This window comes from Acipenser ruthenus, chromosome 3 (assembly GCF_902713425.1).
Source record: "Acipenser ruthenus chromosome 3, fAciRut3.2 maternal haplotype, whole genome shotgun sequence".
In the NCBI taxonomy this organism is placed as follows: Eukaryota; Metazoa; Chordata; class Actinopteri; order Acipenseriformes; family Acipenseridae; genus Acipenser; species Acipenser ruthenus.
The window spans coordinates 32,606,154-32,627,296 of NC_081191.1; the positions used below are offsets into that span (position 1 = coordinate 32,606,154).

A 21,143-nucleotide genomic window follows, 5' to 3' on the forward strand; every position below is an offset into this window, starting at 1 on the left:
GAAATGTGATACATGTGGTGTAGTTCAGTTTCAACTACATGAGCAGCGGTTGACGTTACTAATGAGAAATGGGCTTTGGTACTGTCAAATGCAATGTAATAAAATACTCTAGTTGAAATAAAAAGCTTTTTCTTTTAAATGTTTTGTGTACAACAAAAAAGGCAAATATTAGTACATGCCATTGCAAGATTTCTCTTGTTGGAAGACAAGGAATAAGCACAGTAATATATAGCAGCAGTGTTTCAAATGTTCAGTGAAGATCAAATACATATGCTTATTACAATGCACAATGTAGGTGGCTATTCCAGAAATAATAATAATTATTATTATTTATTTCTTAGCAGACGCCCTTACCCAGGGCGACTTACAATTGTTACAAGATATCGCATTATACATTATTTCACATTAAAAAAATATATAATTACTAGCCGTATTATAAATAAGGGAAGATGTTTGCTGTTAATGGGAACCTTTTTGACGTTTGTTTATCCAAACTGTTCCGTGCTGTGTTATTGCAGGATAACAGGATTTGGAATCTCAAAGAATGCAAGAGGTTACAGAATGCCATACTATGAAGTGGTTATTAAGGGACTTTTTAGTATATGAGGACACAACAGTCTTCTGAGTGGATAAAAGGAATGCACTATAGATGCAATATTATATATTATTATTATTATTATTATTTATTTCTTAGCAGACGCCCTTATCCAGGGCGACTTACAATTGTTACAACATATCACATTATACATTATTTCACATTATACAGATATCACATTATTTTTACATACAATTACCCATTTATACAGTTGGGTTTTTACTGGAGCAATCTAGGTAAAGTACCTTGCTCAAGGGTACAACAGCAGTGTCCCCCACTGGGGATTGAACCCACAACCCTCCGGTCAAGAGTCCACAGCCCTAACCACTACTCCACACTGCAACAAGTGCTTTCGTCTTTTTTTCAAATCCTGTTTTTAAGTTCAGTGCTAATTCCAGTCTGAGTCTGACTTTAACCAAATCAGTCATTTGGCTCAGAGACAACTGTCTCCCTGGCAAGTGTCTAATTCACGACATTTTATCCACATCTCTTAGTAAGCTCAATTCCTGTTGCTTGTTAATATTATTATTATTATTATTATTTATTTCTTAGCAGACGCCCTTATCCAGGGCGACTTACAATTGTTACAAGATATCACATTATTTTTACATACAATTACCCATTTATACAGTTGGGTTTTTACTGGCGCAATCTAGGTAAAGTACCTTGCTCAAGGGTACAGCAGCAGTGTCCCCTATCAGGGATTGAACCCACGACCCTCCAGTCAAGAGTCCAAAGCCCTAACCACTACTCCACACTGCTGCCCTAATATGTTAATAGGTTGGCTAAGTTAGCAAAGGTAACCCTCTAAAAATTGTGGCTGGAATGTTTAAAGCAACTTGTGAGTCTTGTAATTCAAACATTAAAAACAAACTATCTCTGGTACAATCCTGAGGCTCTTGGCTACTACAGTTATACAAGACTCAGTATGCAGCTTGGCTCAATTAGTATGAAGCTATAGATGAGGTATTCATTGCAAAGGGATCTACTTGCAGTGTTTGCAGTATGTGAAGAAAAGGGAATATTTTATTTAGCAGTTTGCTATGTTGACGTTTGTTTTTAACAACAGTTAAGACTCGTTTCCAAGGCACCTTTAAAAGATCCTTTCCTCTGTCTTACCGAGGCAGAGAAATTGAAGGGTGCCATCTGTAGCTCAAATAATGCCAATTTGGCCAACATATGCAGTGTTCAAGGAAATCTGCTAGTTTTTCACAGATGCACAACTCCATGCATAGGAAGCTTATTACAGGAATAACGTCTTTCATGGCAGTGTTATTAGTAAATTTAGTGGTCTTTAAAACAGCTTAAGCAAAACAACCTGATTTCTTCTATATTTTTTTAGAAAAACAGCAACAAATCATGGTTATGTTCAATTAGCAGCAGTGTGGAGTAGTGGTTAGGGCTCTGGACTCTTGACTGGAGGGTTGTGGGTTCAATCCCCGGTTGGTGACCCTGCTGCTGTACCCTTGAGCAAGGTACTTTACCTAGATTGCTCCAGTAAAAATCCAACTGTATAAATGGGTAATTGTATGTAAAAAAAATAAAATAATGTAATATCTTGTAACAATTGTAAGTCGCCCTGGATAAGGGCGTCTGCTAAGAAATAAATAATAATTATACTATAATTCTTAATATAATTTGTTTATATTATAGCCTGTTGTGGACACACTTCACCGCTTCCTTCTATTTATAAACTTATACAGTAGATATCACTTCTGGTTATAATGAATATAGGTGTTGAGTTCCAGTTTTATTTTAAATGCATTTTTAAAGAGAAAGCAGATATTATGGGGAAAAGGGTGTGCTAAAACAAATAGCTCCTATGTTTTGTATAATAGCTAAACTGTATCCCTTGCGTTACAAAGGTACTTTGATTAGTTGGGCAAAAATGCCCTCAGCCTGAAGTGTTACAATACTGGGTTAATATTAGGTACACAATATTGTATTTTATAGGCCATTTTTTAGCTCCGGGCTTTATATTTGCAAGGTTATATAACACACCGTGCTTGACTGTGTTTATGACCTCTGACGTAATATGGCTGCCTTACTGAGGTCATGTGACCTGTGTTTCTGCTGGTTCGAGACTTCAAGTTTAGAGTTAACAGACGTCTTGGGAAAACTGGGATTGTCCCAGTTTTCAGCCTTAATTTTTTGTGTCATTCAGAAACTGTAAAATTGTTAAATCGTCCCGGTTTTCCTATTTTGTATTCACGTTTTTTATAAGTACAAAACTGTAATACCGTGCCTAGCAAGTTGAAAGCCCAGTAATTTATTATGTACAAATAAAATACAGAAACGTATGGAGTACGTTGTTTAATAATTCTGATTATATGTATAATAATTACAATTCATATATATATATATATATATATATATATATATATATATATATATATATATATATATATATATAATCTTGGAGTGCCAACAGCCAAGTTAGCCTTTTATGTTAGTCCCTAAGTTTTGATTAATACAGCCATTTGTATAACTGATTTTATATGATAAAGAAAGAAGTCCAGTTTTTTCACTCTGGAAACCTGGTAACCGTATTCATATTTTGAGCTTTTTTTTCATATTTATTTGGTGCACAGCTCTGTTTTACGACCACTAGCACATCTATGGCTGTATTATTACAGTCCACACGCTAAATTTAGAATAAAGGTACTCGTTTATCTATTTAAACTAACAATTTGGCTGTCACGTGTTGTAACTCAAAAACAGACAATTATGCATAGTTACTACTACTTTACAACCACTGCCGTATGATTTTTTTTTGTCATTATTTTAACTGCATGTCCCCAAAACATTAAACTATTAGCGATTTTATCTCCCCTTTTATCTCCCACCGACTTTTTTTTTCTAGTTTATATTATTTTCTCGATTAGCATCCCACAATGCTTGTACTGGAATTACTGTATTTTTTTTATACTGTTTGATTTGATGATGATACATAATCATGTTAACAGGAAGATCGTGACTAGAACACCTCTGGTGATCTCCCTTTATTTTGTCGCACAAAGGAAATCCCGATAGAATTTTCAACAATTGCTTTGGTTTGGGGCAGCTTGTTGCCGTGCACAACGTGATTTTCTTGCATTTGATTGGTTAAAGCACTGCCGAAAAGCTGTGTATTCAAACTCTATATAGAAAATGGCGTAGTGAGTAGAGCGGTTTCGTTATTTTTAATTCAGTTATCCATATTAATAGTTTTCTGTTTAAAACGGTTGCAAGTTACGAGAATTTAAGATGGCGGAAAAATTTGATAATCTGGAGGAGCATCTGGAGAAATTCGTGGAAAACATCCGACAACTAGGGATCATTGTGAGCGACTTCCAGCCCAGCAGCCAGGCAGGACTCAACCAAAAACTGTAAAGCAGTATTTTTTATTTTATTTTTAATGGAAAATAATTGGTATCGACCAGTCAAATATGTTTATTTTAAAATGGATGTAATATGTGTAATTATTTTATATATCAGATTAAGTGCTTTTGTGTTTTGGTATGCTACTGATATTCATCTTCGTCGAATTGTGAAATGCTACGACCAAACTGCTGATATTATGCTCTCCCGTAAAACAAATTAAGCCCAGAACCTTTTGTTTTTTGCTTAACGTGTCTAAATGTCATAAATATATTTAAATATTCCTGTTTATTTTCGCTTTATAACACCCACAGCGACCTCGGTGTTTAGTTCTTCTAAATGGTTAAATGTTTGTGGGCCAAAATAGCACTGTAGCTTATATTGTTTTTCTTTCTTTTTTTTTTTTTAAGGAATTTTATGATCACCGGATTACAAGACGTTGACAAATGTCGGCAACAGCTGCATGACATAAATGTACCACTGGAAGTATTTGAGTAAGTTAAATTTTGGCATTGTTTTGAGGGTGAGTGTTAGTGGTAAAGTACTGAAGAAAGGGCTTGATTTTGCAATTCTGGGGAGGATATCCCGGTAATTATGTTGAAAGTATTACTCCCCATATGTCCAAGCAATACACTGCATTGTGCAATGTTGAAAAGTGTTTGCTGGTTTTGTCTTAATCTGTTCTGTCAAACTGGTTAGAGAGAGTGTTTTCCCTGACATGAGTTGTGCTGGCTGGCCTTAATGCCATCTGTAGTGCTTCCCTAACATAGCCCATCTTAAGCTTGGTCTGGTTTTCCTCATTGAAGACTCACTACACAGTATATTTATCCCTGTACTCCACATGTCAATAATACTATGTAGCCCATATGCAGTCAAAAGGAATGCTTTCTAAAGCTGAGGGAACAGATACATTCATAAACAGTGGCTTGAAACCTGGTTCCAGGAGATTGGGAGACCTGCTTTGAGGCAACTTTGATGTATCAAACCCCAAGTGTTCCCTGGTGTGCCATGCAGTGGCCTGAAACCTAGCCTCCTGAAACCATGTTCCAAGCCACAAAGTGGCTTCATGTTCCCTCAACTTTAGAAATATCTACAATTTCAGACTCTAAAAGTAGTTCAAAATAAATTTGAAATTGTAATTGTGTTAATGTTTTTGATGTGTTGCTTACATTTTTGTATTCATATTTTTAGATACATTGATCAGGGTCGAAATCCACAGCTGTACACTAAAGAGTGTTTGGAGAGAGCCTTGGCAAAGAATGAACAGGTCAAAGGAAAGATTGATACCATGAAGGTAGTGTGCATAGATAGATCTCTATACTTAAAATACATGGTCCAATTAAATGGATTCTGAGATACCCTGATACGGTATATATTGGAAGCAATCTAGGTCTAATACACATTTATTGGCTTTATTAACATAATTACTGGTCCCTGTTTATTGTGCTGAGAATATTTTTCTGCTGTTCACTTTATTTGTTATGGTAATTCAGGATATGCAGATATTTTAAATAAAATTATAGATAAACTCTGCATTCTGGTACCTTGCTGTAGGTCATATGTTTCTGTTTGTACTACAACACATAAAATGATTAGGTACTATACTATAGCATTGTCTTTACAATAGCTGCATATTCAAAGCTGAAGAATATGCTGACACCCAAACCATTTCTCATAAATATATCATTTATTTAAACTGAACATGTTACAGTTAGGAGATGGAATTTCAAGTAATTTAGTGCTCGAGTACTCAAACCTAATGCCAGACAAAAATATTCTATGCACCACAAAGTGTTAACATTACCATGTTAACACTAGAACCGCCGCTTCCAGTCATTATTACAGTACATTTTAAACTACATCAATGCTAAAATGAAAGACAACTATCCGATACAACTCAAAAGTTTTATCAAGCACATCGTATCAAACATCGTATTTAAACGAACAATTAAACATAAAAAGGTTTATTTTCTAACTTGCCACATATAAAGCACTACTTCAGAAAATGAAAAAAATATTATAAAATAAACCTTTTAAAAGAAACTAGTGTGCAGACAGTTATATGTACATACAAAACTGTAAAAATGAAAGTTGTTTTTAATTTAAAAAGAAAGTAACATGTTAGCTCATGCGTGTGTCATTCGAATCCAGGTTGAATGCAGTTTTCTGATCAAATGTTTCTGCTGAAGCACTATTATTTTCCTTGGTGCATTCCTTGTACAAAATGAAGGAATTGATGGCTGCCAGGACCAGTAGGTCTTTGTGTGTAATATATATATATATATATATATATATATATATATATATAATATATAATATATATATATATATATAATATATGACTATTGTAGGTTATATTCAAAATAAAAACATGTATTAGTCAGTCAAAATTACAGCTTTGTTGCTAGGTGGGTGGGCTTATAACTTTCTAATTTTTGTGATCCTCCCTTTCAAACACCGTCAGGGTATTTATTTAGGAAAAGTCATAAACGGACAACCACATAACTTTCAGACACACAGAGTAATTTAAACTTGAAAACCTCAACTTGTCAAAAATGACTTCCATGGCTAGTATTAAGGTGGTATACGCGAATAAAATATTGTAACGACCCCTGGTCTTGAGGCTCAAAGCAGGAGACGGAGACGGGAATCAGGGGCTAACAAAACTACTTTATTAATTAAACAGGGTCCGTGTTTGGGTCAGGACCACACCACAAAAACCAATAAATCCTGTCTCTTGACATGGTCCGTAGCCAACTGCGGCTCACACACACACACCCACGCTACCGAACTAGTGGTATGGTCCCACCCCAGAACAATAAAGATAGCGTGAATGCACAGGACCAGATGAAACAAAAGTCTGCCAACCTGAACTGACTGGGTCGCTACAATATATTGAACTTGCATTCATGAAGAGATATTATTTAATTTTTTTTGAGTACTCAAGTAATAAATTAGACTAATTATAATTATTTCGAGTAATCTAACCCACCCCTAATTACAGTATTAGAAGCTTTAGCCAACATGTATTAGAAGTCTGGTTGTGACTGGGAGGCATGGCATCAAAGGTACCCTTCATTTTGACCTAAGATGGCTGCCATATTGGGGTTATGTGACTTTTAAAACTGCCGCCACGGTGTAAAAGCTTCCTGTATTCAACACCATTTGAGATAACGTCACGTGTTGGTTTGATCTTGACTTTCACTTTTCAGTTTCAATTTACACTCGACAGGTCAGCTTCTGAGATGGTCAGGTGCATTATATACTCTGTAATTTCTTAACAGATGTTTACACATTTAAAGGTGACAGCCATAATTGTAACCTTTGTCCATATTAGACATTTACTGTACAGCTCCCGAGTGGCGCATCCGGTAAAGGCACTCTGCGTGGAGTGCAGGATGCGCCCTGTAGCCTGGACGTTGCCGGTTCGAGTTGAGACTATTCCACTGCCGACCGTGGACGAGAGTTTTCAGGGGGCGGCTCACAATTGGCCGAGCACCGCCTGGGGGGAGGAGGGCTTAGGTCGGCCAGGGTGACCTTGGCTCACCGTGCACCAGCGACCCCTGTGGTCTGGCACGGGCATCTGCGGGCTTCCCTTTAAGTTGCCCAGAGCTGCGTTGTCCTCTGACGCTGTAGCTCTGAGGTGGCTGCATGGCGGGCCTGCAGAGTGAAAAGAAGAGGACGGCTGACGGCACATGTTTCGGAGGATGCGTGTGTCCGTCTTCATCTCTCCCGAGTCAGCATGGGTGTGGCAGCGGTGAGCTGAGCCTAAAAATAATTGGCTATTCCAAATTGGGGAGAGAATAATAAAAACTAAATTTAAAAAAAATATATATATACATTTACTGTACAACTATGCTGCATGCCAAGACATTTCTATTATAAACAATACAGGGATGTTATAATATTGCTTTCCCTTTCAGAAATTTAAAAGCCTCCTCATCTTGGAACTGAGTAAAGTCTTTCCAGAGGAGATGATCAAGTATAAAGCCATTCACGGTGACGATCCACCCTCATAATCTTCATCATTTCAGAAGTCTTGGAACTGTCAAACTCCTTTTTTTATTTTTATTTTTTTTATATTATATATAAAACCAAATGGACCTTAACTTAAAAATGTCCAGCAACTATGGAATTTCTCCGATCTTTACATGGAAGTTTAGTTTTGTGGTCCATCTGGAATATTGAAAAGTTGCACTGCTTTATTGTAAGACCTATCGGAACTCAATACATTGCAGCAATCCTGCAAAAGAGAATAATGCAACTTCAAATAATGTAACTGTTTTGTACTGTTTTGCCACTACAGACATTTGTAATAAACAATTGTTTTGTTATTGTAAGGTGCGTGAATGATTTCTGTATTTACAAGTATAGACATGGTGTTGTCTGTTTTGAAACCGGTAGGACTTGGTGAATGGTTAGCACATTTGTAAATGTTGCAGACATACTCTATAAACTTAGTCAGCTTATAAAATGTAATGATGAGCTAATTTGCTAAATTTCTTGGTCTCTTAGTTTTGTTAATGTTAAAGCAATTACTTTTGGATTCTCACCAATGATTGAGAACTGTAGCAGGTCATTAAACATGTATTTTAGGTGGATGGCTGGGTTTTAAATCCAAGAGTGTAGTAGTTATCCCCTATTGAAGGGTCTTTTGTGCAAATGTTGCAAAACTGATGTAACTGTTTATAGACATGCCTTTGCAGATCTTCAGAACTGTTTAGCATTATTCTAAGTTCGTTGAGTTATTTAAGTCTTCACTGGTATCACTCTCCCAACTCTAATGAAACTAGACAACTATTTTTCTGATTTCTCATGATGACCTATTTCATATCTTGGCACTCCTTTGTACTGCAAGACATTTTTATTTCTGAAAATATTATTAGACGTCCGTGTCCCCCGTCCTGCCCATATAGTCAAACCATGTACATTAAAATTGATTTCTTCAATTATTTAGCTTTGCATCTAGTTAGCTTCATTAAAATCTAAATAATGGTGCAGAAGACTGTGTAAATGCATAAATTAGGGTGTGGTTCAAATTTTTAATCTCAGTTAATCACATGTTTAATTGATACAATTACTTCATCCATCTCATTCAGATTTGTTTTGTTACTGATATTATTATTATTATTATTATTAATAACATCCAAAAAAACAGCATGTGAGAAACAAACTTTTCTTATGTCTGGATTCATTTTGATGGTCCCTCTATGGTTTTATATTTGTTTGACAGAATTATACAGAAAAACTCCAGCCTTTGCTGTTAAATTGTTTGAACCAACTGCTCAATCACAATGGAATCAGTTTATTACACACCTTACTGTGTTTCAAATTAAACTGTTTTCTTACCGGTTTCCTTTAAAAGGGTATTAAGTTATAAAAAGTAATTGAACATCTAAATAAAGTAAAGCATTCACTGAGTAATGGTTATGTTCCTTAATTGCAAACAAGATATTTTAAAATAAATGTGGCAATTAAAATAAGATTAAAGTCGGCAGCTATCCACTTTGCAACAGCATTGTTTATACAGGGTGTCCCACTGAAAGTAGCCCTCGTAAGTAGTACAAGTATTACAACGTACAAGTAAATAAATAATCACATGGTGGAGCAGCACAGACGTGTACAAGAATCCTCATTATTACAAACTCAGTTTATAGAAGAATGCCACTCCCAACGTGAACATGGCTTGAATGCCAACATCTTAACTTTCAAGTGGAACATCCTGTATCGTACTGACATGATGTAGTTTGAGTCACAGGCTTGCAGAGATCCTGAATTTAAAGAAAGTCGAAACCAAAGGGTTTTATTTGTTCTTTTGTTGCTGCCTGTAGCAGAATAACTGGTAGAAAGTGTAGTTTGAGAAGTGAAGGCTTGTTTACAGCACGGACGTGGTATAGGAGACTGCATGATACTTACTGTAACTAACAGATACAAGTAACAGTTTCTATCCAATGAACTGTCAGAAAGATTTTCTAAAAACAAACTTACTATTCATAAGTCCTTCACTTTTAGTGCTTTGCTCCATAATGCAGTTCCATGACCAACTTTCTATTGACTACTGCACTTATTGCGTTGCATGCACTCGAGTATATTAAAATAGTGTCGCAGGGAATGAATTACAGTATGCTGAGAGGGTCAAGACAAGAGGGTGATTAACACACAGTAACAAAATGAATCAACAAAAAAAAATGAATGCGTTAATCCAATTGACAGCCCTAGTATAAATATAAGGCTTCATTTACCGTATATATTATGCAGTTCACTTCAGCTTGTCATTATACACAAACATTGAAGTCAGTGTTCAATTAAAAAAAGTCCTTGACTTTTGTTATTCCTTTGTATGTTTCACAATGAATGAAAAAACATACAGATCATCCACAAAACTACTATTGTGTACCAACAAACACAGAAGGTTTACATTTATGTAAGTTGCAGTACAGTATTGAAATGTTCTGACATACAAAGTACTATGTTCAATGGCAAAAACTTTGTTAAAGTAACATTAAGGTTTGGTTGCAAAAGTCCAAAAGATTAGGAAATTGCAAGTTAAGGTAGCCATGCAACCTTAACTGCACCCTTCTGTGTATGTTTCTCATCACAGTTGACATAATGTATGACATCAGCAATGACACCATTAAGCACATGACAAATTCTCCCCGAAGACTGGCCTTACGGACATAACACTGTGAAATCATAGTCCTTGTGATTGGTAACATGTTCAGTAACTGCATTAGCATTCCCACAATGTTTGCTGTTAGGGTAGCAGTGTGGATTAGTGGTTAGGGCTCTGGACTCTTGACCAGAGAGTCGTGGGTTCAATCCCTGGTGGGGGACACTGCTGCTGTACCCTTGAGAAAGGTACTTTTCCTAGATTGCTCCAGTAAAAACCCAACTGTATAAATGGGTAATTGTATGTAAAAATAATCTGATATCTTGTAACAATTGTAAGTCGCCCTGGATAAGGGTGTCTTCTAATAAATAAATAATAAAAATATGTGCTTTAACAAACTACAGAATTCCTTGTACTCGGAAATGTGTAATTCATGTTGAGGTATGTAGTGAAGAGTATTAGATTTTTGGAAAGGAGTAACTGAAAACAAATGGGACATGCAATATGTGAAACCCTACATGTATGTTAACACTTTCCATTACAGTTAGTACTGTATGGTATACTTTTGATACATGCTGTGGTACACGAAGCAGTGTTTTATGTCTCTTGTAAGCATAACATCCACGCATTACAATCCACCTCTTGTTTATGTACTTCATTGAGCACTGTTACATTTTCACAATGCTGAACTGCAGAAATCTGCAATTGTACTTAAACATGTCATAATTGACTTCCAGCATAACAGTATGTTAGCAAGCATTCGGTCAACTGTAAAGTTTGAAAGAAGAATGGTTAATCACAGTGCAAACATATAGATGCTGCAGAAAATGCAGAGACTCCTTTTGCCACGTGAAACAGTGCAGTTAATACAAGAAAGCCAATGTTGCAGATTCCAGATACAGAAAATATGGTTTGTATGAATATTGCTGATAGTGTTTGGAGAAATATGACTTGTTTAACATTAGTTCCAGTAATACATAGAAGGTCCCTAATTAATTATATAGCACGACTGTATTCTGAGTTTATTGGTTTTACTTAGAACATTAGTAAAATAATTAGCTTGACAGCAAACATTGTGGGAATGCTAATGCAGTTACTGAACATGTTACCAATCACAAGGACTATGATTTCCCAGTGTTATGTCCGTATGGCCAGTCTTCGGGGAGAATTTGTCATGTGCTTAGTGATGTCGTTGCCGATGTCATTGATGCTGTCATATGTGATGTCAAGTGTGACGGAAACGTACACATAAGGGTGCAGAGTTAAGGTTGTGTGGCTACTTTAGCTTGCAATTTCCTCACCTTTTGGACTTTTGAAACCAAACCTTAACGTTACTTTAACAAAGTTTTTGCCATTGAATTTCCATTGTTTTGCAGAAGGCATGCTGGAAAATCAAACAACCACATCTGCCACATAATGCAGTGGTGGAAACACAACTTAAAAGCCAGATTTATTGAAGCCAAATCAAATGTGATAAATGTTAATCCCTGCCTGAGGCTGGTGAGGTGGGGACAGCAATGACTGTACCTGAGGCTGGAGAGGTGGGGACAGATTTGAACAGTAGTGCTGAGGGCAGTTATTCTTCATGTTGTATGGCTTTGTCCACTCTCTCTAGAAAGATAAGGTAAGAATCATGCAGGTTTTTAAGCAGTCTGATGTGTTGTGTGCATTGCGTATCATTACATTGAAACCATTGCTCATCTTTTTGCACCCAGGCAACATAGTGACCATGTCTGTTGGTTTTCCCTTTGTGGAACACAATTGCCAGTTTAAAATGTTTTCCTATCAATTACAACTGTCATGCTTGAAATTGGCACGTGCTGTATTAATTGCAATATCATATCATTTTAAAAAACTAATAAACAATATGGGGGATAATTCCATGTTTGAATTTTAAAATGGCGCTATATAAATCTGGTGATGGAACAGTATTTATTTATTTTTTTCTAACTCAGCAGAAGTAACATTCCAAATAAGTAATTTTTGGTAGTAAGATACGTATAAAATGCATTCATGTCTTTACAAAGTCAATTTCATTTCGGAATACTCTTTTAAAAACTGTAAACAGGAGCTTGTTATCATTTATGCCTTGTTGTTAACCAACCTTATTTGTTATTGTGAAACTTTGCTAAAAGAGAGAAATCTGTACTGTAACAGTGTCGTTGCTTGCAATTGCTGTACTAGCTACATGCCAGAGGTTGCGTCCATACCAGTTTAATTTAATCTTAACTGTATAATATGTAACAATATATACAAGGTCACTTTCATTTTTTACGTTTTATTATTTAAAAGCACAGACAAGTTAACAGTTATAATACCGACAGCAACATAGATTTGTTTGTGGAATGAACGGTGTCATTGCACTCCAGACTGTACCATAACAACAAAAGTGAGAGGGGGAAAGTGAAAATCGTATTTCTTAAATTAAAAAAATATATATTATTAGTTTCCCTAGTGTTGAAAGCACAAACACAAAAAACACTGATTACCAATTTTAATTATTATTATTTATTTCTTAGCTGACGCCCTTATCCAGGGCGACTTACAGTTGTTACAAGATATCACATTATTTTTACATACAATTACCCATTTATACAGTTGGGTTTTTACTGGAGCAATCTAGGTAAAGTACCTTGCTCAAGGGTACAACAGCAGTGTCCCCACTGGGGATTGAACCCATGACCCTCCAGTCAAGAGTCCAGAGCCCAGAGCCCTAACCACTACTCCACACTGCTGCCATCCAGATAGAAACACAGATGTGACCTGTGCTGAACTATATATTCCTTGTCTCCCTATTCAGTGCAATGGAACGGTCGCAAGTAACTGCCTAACAGCGACGTCAGACATCTATACCCTCGGGACTATGTGTATGCTCAGCGTGGTTTCTTAATTTGCTATTCTTTTGAGATACTGGTGAATAAAAACGCGTCTTAATAATTTCTTTAAAAAAAAGAAAAGAAAAAGAAAAACAGCTGTTTTTTTTACGTCACTCTATCTCAAAAAGTATTCAACCAAGTGCTACACCGTTCACAGGGTTTGTTGAGCCTGCCAATCTGACCACACACAAAAATGTTCATGCATAGTGGTGGGGTTTTACCCCCCTTTTGTGCTGGTTGTAAAATCGACTTTAAACAGAACCGTCATTCAAACCTTAACTATCGCCCAGACATAATTTCAGTTCCACAACAAAAGAGGCATATTTGATGTATCAACATCACCTTCTGTGTTCTAATGCTGTTTTGGCCAGGTTATTGGTGAGATCCCAATAAGTCAACCCTGCATACAGATTTGCTCATAAGGTTTTGACACTAATTGATACAATTTTATTTTATTTTGTGTAAACACATGTAAATTGCATTTGCCATAACGCTAATAGTTAATGAATATTAATGTTTGTGAAGCGTAAGAAACATCCTACACCGGTTGTCTATGGACATGTGTAATATTTCCATTTCTTATGACCTTGGGCTTCTCAGACCCTATAAATAAATCAACTGACACCCATAACCGCTATAGATAGATCTTTTCAGTCCAATAACAATTTTGGTTTAATGCATGAGGGGCTGGGCTGAACATGTGCACCTGCAAGTGCAGTGATTATGTCATTCCTGGCAATCTGATGACCTTGATGCATCTATCCCCAGTGAGTGACTGGGAAATTACCTCTTTATCTAGCTGTCTTCAGGCATGGAAGAAATTATCACAGTTTAACAAATAGAAAAGTCTCCAGCATTTCTCTTCCAACTCCTAGAATGGACTTTCTTCAGAGAATGATCCTCTAAATATAATAGATTTCTGTAGGTAAGAAAGGTTTTTGAAGTATAGGTTATTGGATTTATAGCAATAATACAGTACTTCATACATTCAGAAGTTTCTTATCCTCTTGAGTCTATTTGATTGCCATCTGAAGTACCGCTATGTATGTTTGTAATACATAGAGTCGCAGACATAAGTATTGGCACCCTAAACTTCTTATACCACAATTCAAGGTAACAGATTAAGGACAAGCATTTAGTAAACTGGAATCACTTTTTATAAAACAAAAAGCAGAATACACAATTTTGAGTAATTTAACAAATAATCTTTATAATTTTTTTTTTAAAAAAGCATTGGCATCCCTGCTTTAGTATTTTGTGTGCCCTCTTTGCTTTTATTACAGCTTTCAGACGTTTATGATAATTATTAACAGTATGTTACATCATGTTGATGAAATCTGGGCCCATTCTGTCTTGCATATTTCCTTCAATTCAGAGATTTGATACACAATACCTGGCTAGTTTTTTTTCAGATCAGTCCAAGGCATTTCAATTGGATTGATAGCTGGGCAGCAATGTGGAGTAGTGGTTAGGGCTCTGGACTCCTGACCAGAGGGTTGTGGGTTCAATCCCAGGTGGGGGACACTGCTGCTGTACCCTTGAGCAAGGTACTTTAACTAGATTGCTCCAGTAAAACCAAACTGTATAAATGGGTAATTGTATGTAAAAATAATGTGTAAAAAAATAATGTAATTGTATGTAAAAATAATGTGATATCTTGTAACAACTGTAAGTTGCCCTGGATAAGGGCATCTGCTAAGAAATAGATAATAGTTTCAGAACTTATATCTTCATTTTCTTCTAGAATTCCAGAGTTGACTTAACTGTATGCTTTGGGTCGTTGTCGTGTTGGAAGGTAAACTGTCTGCCAAGCAGTCTACGAGCAGATGGTATTCGTAGAATGTTTTGATACATTAATTCAATCTTCAATCACATGAATGTCTCCAGTCCCTGAACTACTAAAACACCCCCCTATCATGATCAAACCACTTTCATGTTTAACTGAATTTTGTTGAAGAATGCTTCAGATTCCTGTTCATATTTCTTTTAAAGTGGTTTCAGCGAGGTCTACGTGCATACAACTCATCTGTGTTCAGCTGCCTTTGTACAGTTCTTTCATGAGCTATTATGCCTGATGCTTCTACATTTTTAAGTCCTTGGCTGTTAATCTTGGATTTCTTTTTTTTTTGATCGGGCGATTCTCCTACCTGCTGTACCCATTATTTTCTTAGGACACCACTTCTTTCAGTTGAATTTGTTCTGTAGTACTTCTTAATTATTGTTGATTGTGGATTTTGATATTCCATATTTCTTTGATACTGTTCTGTAGCCATTTCTTTTGTTGTAGTCTGCTACGAGTGCTTTTCTCAAATGTGAATCCAACTCCTTTGTCTTGACCATCATCTGTTGTGTTGCCAAAACATTCTTCTTCAACAGATGTTGGAAATAATTGCCTCGTTTTCTGGCTATTGACTTAGTAATGCAGCTTAATTACTGTATAATGGTTTTCAATCAATGAATATATTTTTAAATTAGTGCTATTACATTTCTACAGACTTTTAATGTAAAGGTGCCAATACTTTTTGTCAGGAACAAATATTTGAAATTGCTTAAGTGCTTTTTTTTTTTTTTTTAAATAGTTTCATATGGCTAATGTTCACTAAATGCTTGTATTTAATGTGCTTTCTTGAATGATCTTATATTAAGTGTAGGGAGCCAATACTTTGGTCTGCGACTGTACCTGTACATAAACCAGTGCTGGTAGATAATAAATAAAACAAAAAATGATACATGGTTACCCTTAATAAAAGGCCAGTGTCAAAATGTCCATTGAAAGAAAGGTGTTCAGTGATTGCTATTGTTAAAGGCATAGATTAATGTATCTGTTGACAGAAAGATTATTAGACTTTTACCCACTATGGGTATCCTGGGAAATTGACTGAAAAGCTGTTCTTAGAATCTATTTCTTTCTTAAAACCATATTCCATCTACAATGTTAATAATATATGTTACTAGATAAAGGCAGGACATAGAGTTTTGCACTTTTTGTTGTTACAGCAGAGCTGTCCAACGGATCGCCCTCGAGCTAGTAAATGGCTCGCTGAGCTACCATATGCAACTCTTTTGATTTGAAAGTGCTGTATGTCTGGCAAGGCTCTTTATGGTTTGAAAAGAGTACCGATAAATTGGTAGTCTTTGGTAGAAGCAGATAGTCAAAATGCAAATAAATTGATTTTGAGTTTAAACGTGACGTGGTAAATGCACACAAACTACTGAAACTGTTGCAGTATATTATACTACATACCAGTATATCAAGTAGTAAAGTCATCACTCCTTATATATATATATATATATATATATATATATATATATATATATATATATATATATATATATATATATATAATATATTATGTGTGTATATATATAAATTTGCTTTATAAAACAATGTTTGTTTGTTACCAGGTTAATTTGTTCTCCTCATTATACTGGTCATAGTTATTGGTAGCAGTTTTCTTGTTGCCCACAAGCAATTATCAAAAAGCAGATTGCTGAAGTAAAGAAGATAATGGCTTTCAAAGTCATAAAAATTCAATTCAGTGCAGAAAAAACAATACTTAATAATCTTAAAAAAGTTAATAATCCAATTTCTATTGCCTAATTATTTTAATTAATTAATTGTTTTTTTTGCTGACTGGCACAGTAGCCATTAAACACGTTATATAAATTAATGCAGTAGATTTGAATCCTCCTTTATTGGCTTTGCCTTTATTACCACAGTGGCCTTCACAGCAAAACTGAACTAACGAGATTGTCAGATAAATATAATTGTTTACTCATATTTGTATACTATTTCAAAACAAACCATTTTAAAATCTAAAACTATGCATGTATCTGCACATTTGAAAACATTTAAGTGAAATAATGATTTTCTTAATATTAAACAAATTGGAATTGAATCTAAACCCCCATCAGTCATGGAATAAGTGTATGCTGTCTATTACATTGAAACATTTTGGAAACAGAATTACCTGGTGAATCACACTGTTCCAAAGTAATGATCTAAATTCAACGGTTTAATGCAGGTTAATTGGGGGCTTGTTTGTTATTCAACCACCCTCATTCATGGAATAACTACAGAATGTTCATGGTGTATCCTCCATGTGTTTTTAGATTCTTATCAGAATTTCTTAGTTAATTCATTACTTTTGTTTTATTTTATTAAAACTGTTTAATCCAGTTTAAAAGATCTTGCTTGATAAATAGTACAGCTATGGCTAAAAGTTTTGCTTCACCCGATAGAATTAACTAATTTTGCTTCATAGTCGAATGAAACCTGCTGAATTATGTTACGTTAACATACTGAATTACATACAGCTTTGTAGTTTTCCGTATACTTAACAAAAAACTGACAAAAATTAAAACATTTGACATTTAGAAATCTATACTGTACTACAATTCCGGTAGATTTTTGCAAAATCATTTTGTAGTTTCTTTGATTACGTTATGTTAAACATTATTTTCATACAGTTTTTTTGGTTGTTAATTATGTCTCTTGTACATGTTTATGAATTATTAGCCTCTGGGAAGTATTATGAAAACTTTAGTAATGAACTAATGAGCTCAGTGTATTGGACCCAATCTTTTCTTCCTTACCTAACATCTGTACCTTTTTACCTGCATAATTCATGAGACAGATCTGAAGGGACTACAAACCCTGAAGGAAAATCCAGTTCTATGAATTTAGAATAGGAGTTTCCTCATTAATCACCAAGAGGCTTTACTGTTATCATTATATATTATTTGTTGCATGTATGATTAAATCACAGCCTAGACACGATCTCACGTAGACTCCACAAGTTCCTGGAAGGTGTCTGAGGGATGTTAATCCATTCAGTCATTAAAATGTCATGGAATTGGTGCAGGGGGGTATGCAGAGGACTGTGACAATGAATGCCTCGTTCTTCCCAAACGCTCAATTGGTAGACATCCAGGGATTGCTGTGGCCTTAAGAAGCCTAAAGCCTCCATCATGCTCCTCAAACCATTTGCAAACTATTTTGGCACGATAGACTTGACAACATTACTTAAGTAAACTGCAACATTTGCTTAGCCTTGCAGAGTAATCAAGGGATCCAGGAGTGGAAAACATGCTCCACACAAAGACGATATCATTCAGTAGGGTAGATTGGTTCTTAATGTTTTTCTCATTTCCTTTTTAATTTCTTTAAAAGGTATTTAATACATCACCAATCCTATGGTGACTTGGTTTAACCTAACATCCATCAAGCTGCAAAATAATCAAATAAATGATATACAAAAATAATTGTGTGTAAATATTCGATATTTTTAGATAGAAAAAACAACAATTAAACACTACCTACAACTTAGAAATATTTCCACACTTAATATTGTAATATATACCAGTAATAGGTAAAAACTGTACACTTATGGTAATGCAGTCTGTTCTGTCAGTGGTGTCTGTGTTTATACTCTGTATACTCTTTTTTTCTATTAATGCTGTATCTATTGGTGAGTATGCCTCCTAAGAATTTCATTTTTACTCTGACTGACAAACAGGACAGGACAAAAAAGCTGTGCTTAAACGCAAGGAGCAGCGAAATATATGACAAATTGTGAGAGGGTGAAGATCACAAGGTAATCTGGTGTTCAAAATTAAGTGGAAAAACGAACAATGTATTTTGTGATGGCTTCTTAAAGAGCTCAGTAGTGGAATAAATCATTCCTGAGGGAAGGGATTAGACATTTGTAGGGAATTTCCAAAACCCCAAGGGTGTCTGAGTTGGAGCTTATTCCTTTTTTAGGGTATTAACACAGGGTTGCCCTTTAAGCAGAATTCACTTTGTAAAGAAATACATGGGTGTATGGCGTGTGTTTGGGAACAGAGTTACATTTTGGAAAAGCTGAAAAGCTGTGCTTAAGCTCCAGACTAAAGGATGCCAAAATTGTTCAAAAGCAGGAAAGGTAAAAAAAAAAAAAAAAAAAAAAAAAAAAAAAAATTAATGGTAACAAAATATTATGTCAGTGTTTGTCAGTCGGAAAAACAGCCACGTCTCCTGCACTGTCTGCCTACCTGTTTTAAATCACTAATCACTTTTATCACAATGGGAGGCTTACTGTACTTGACTAGTGCTGCTCAAGTGAGAAATTGCACTTGATCAATATACACAGGTGCGTTAGGACTAAATGTCAGATAGCCTCATGAAGAGCAAACCACTGTGCAACAATGCTCTGGTGACCATAAACTGTGTGTAGTCCATGACAATAATGCACGGTGTGACATGGCATGTCCTGGTGAAGGCTGCCTTGGACTGCAAACGGTTACATTTTCTGTATTGTTTATGGTTTGAGAAGTGGGCACGGGATGTCAAATCACCTTTGGTATTTTAAGTCCCCAGAGTAAATAGAAAAGGGTCACAAGAAAGTTTTTGTTTTCTTTTTAAGTTCCAATCAATATATTGAATCCTTATTGATTAAAGCACACATATTGTATTCATGTTCAGATAATTGTACTGCACCTCCTTACATAGAGCAAAGGGTCAGTGCTCAATGTGTTTGAAACATGCAAGGGAACATTTTCTAGATATTTAGATGAACAATTTAATAAATCTCAAATTATTTTAATGGTCATCTAAAACACTACTAGTCTATTCTCAGCCTTATTGGTTATAAACTTCTGTAGTCTACAAATATATGAAGAAATAGTTTACTTTCTGTCCTGAAGTGCTTAAATATTAAAACATTTTTTTTATAATTGCTAGTCATATGAACCAGTAGAGCCTTACACAAAAGCACATGCTTTCCCACAAATTTAGAAACACAATGGTATGGGGATGTCGCTAAAGTAGAAGGCCTTTGCATATAAACTGCATGTGAATCCCAAGATAAAGAAATACGCTGTATAATTTGTATCAACAGGGAAGAAATTATAACAACAGATGTGACCAGCATTACCTAATTTCTGGAAAAGGAGTATGACCATCATCTGAATGTTTTTTTGTTCGGTGTAATCTTGATAATCGTGATTCTGAAACATTACCACTATGGTTATCTCATTAATACATACCAGTCATTTTAAAATAATTTATTTTGGGGCAATACATTTCCCACTTCTAGCTGTTTGTCGTTCCTAGAAAATTGATAACATTGTGGGGTAACACTGCTCTTGTGAGAAGACCAGCTCATCATAGGCGGCGCGTGAGTCTTTCATTTGGGGAGGCTATTCCACAATTTTCCCCCTGCATTTATTGAACCCAATGATGTACAGTAAGATACACACACATTATATATACATATGCAATTAAGACTTGCATTATTTTTTTTATTACTCTGTTACTAGTGAGTTTGAATACTAATTTTCATTCATTGTGTTGAGTTTGAAAAATAGTCGGACTGACGGACACAAATAAAAGCTGTAAACCGGATTCATTCTCCTGCATCTTTTTGAGAACTTGTACTGTATAATAATTTATAGCACAAAACAGACCTCGAAACCACTCAGGGATGCTACATATATATTTGACATTGTTTTTTTTCCAACATAAGCTGGCCAAATGAATGAAGTTTAACATAGCACTAGCTTGTACTTTAAAACATGTTATGCCTATTTAAGCAAATTAGAAAAACAGTAAGGAGAACAAGCTGCACTGGTTTTTAAAACCTTTAAGTCCGTTAACCTGTTCTGCAGTACCTACACCAATTTCAAACACCATTTCCATCACTTCAAACCAATTTAAATCAAT

General features: G+C 35.4%; 1 protein-coding gene across 1 annotated transcript; it reads left to right on the top strand.

Annotated features, from left to right (window-relative positions):
* Positions 1-3,659: 3,659 nt before the first annotated feature.
* med10 (mediator complex subunit 10) lies at positions 3,660-8,295 on the top strand. The gene is made up of 4 exons (XM_034058937.3): positions 3,660-3,963; positions 4,366-4,449; positions 5,147-5,249; positions 7,879-8,295. Exons 1-4 carry the CDS (start codon positions 3,842-3,844, stop codon positions 7,972-7,974), a joined length of 405 nt encoding a protein of 134 aa, XP_033914828.1. The 5' UTR covers positions 3,660-3,841; the 3' UTR covers positions 7,975-8,295.
* Positions 8,296-21,143: the final 12,848 nt, after the last annotated feature.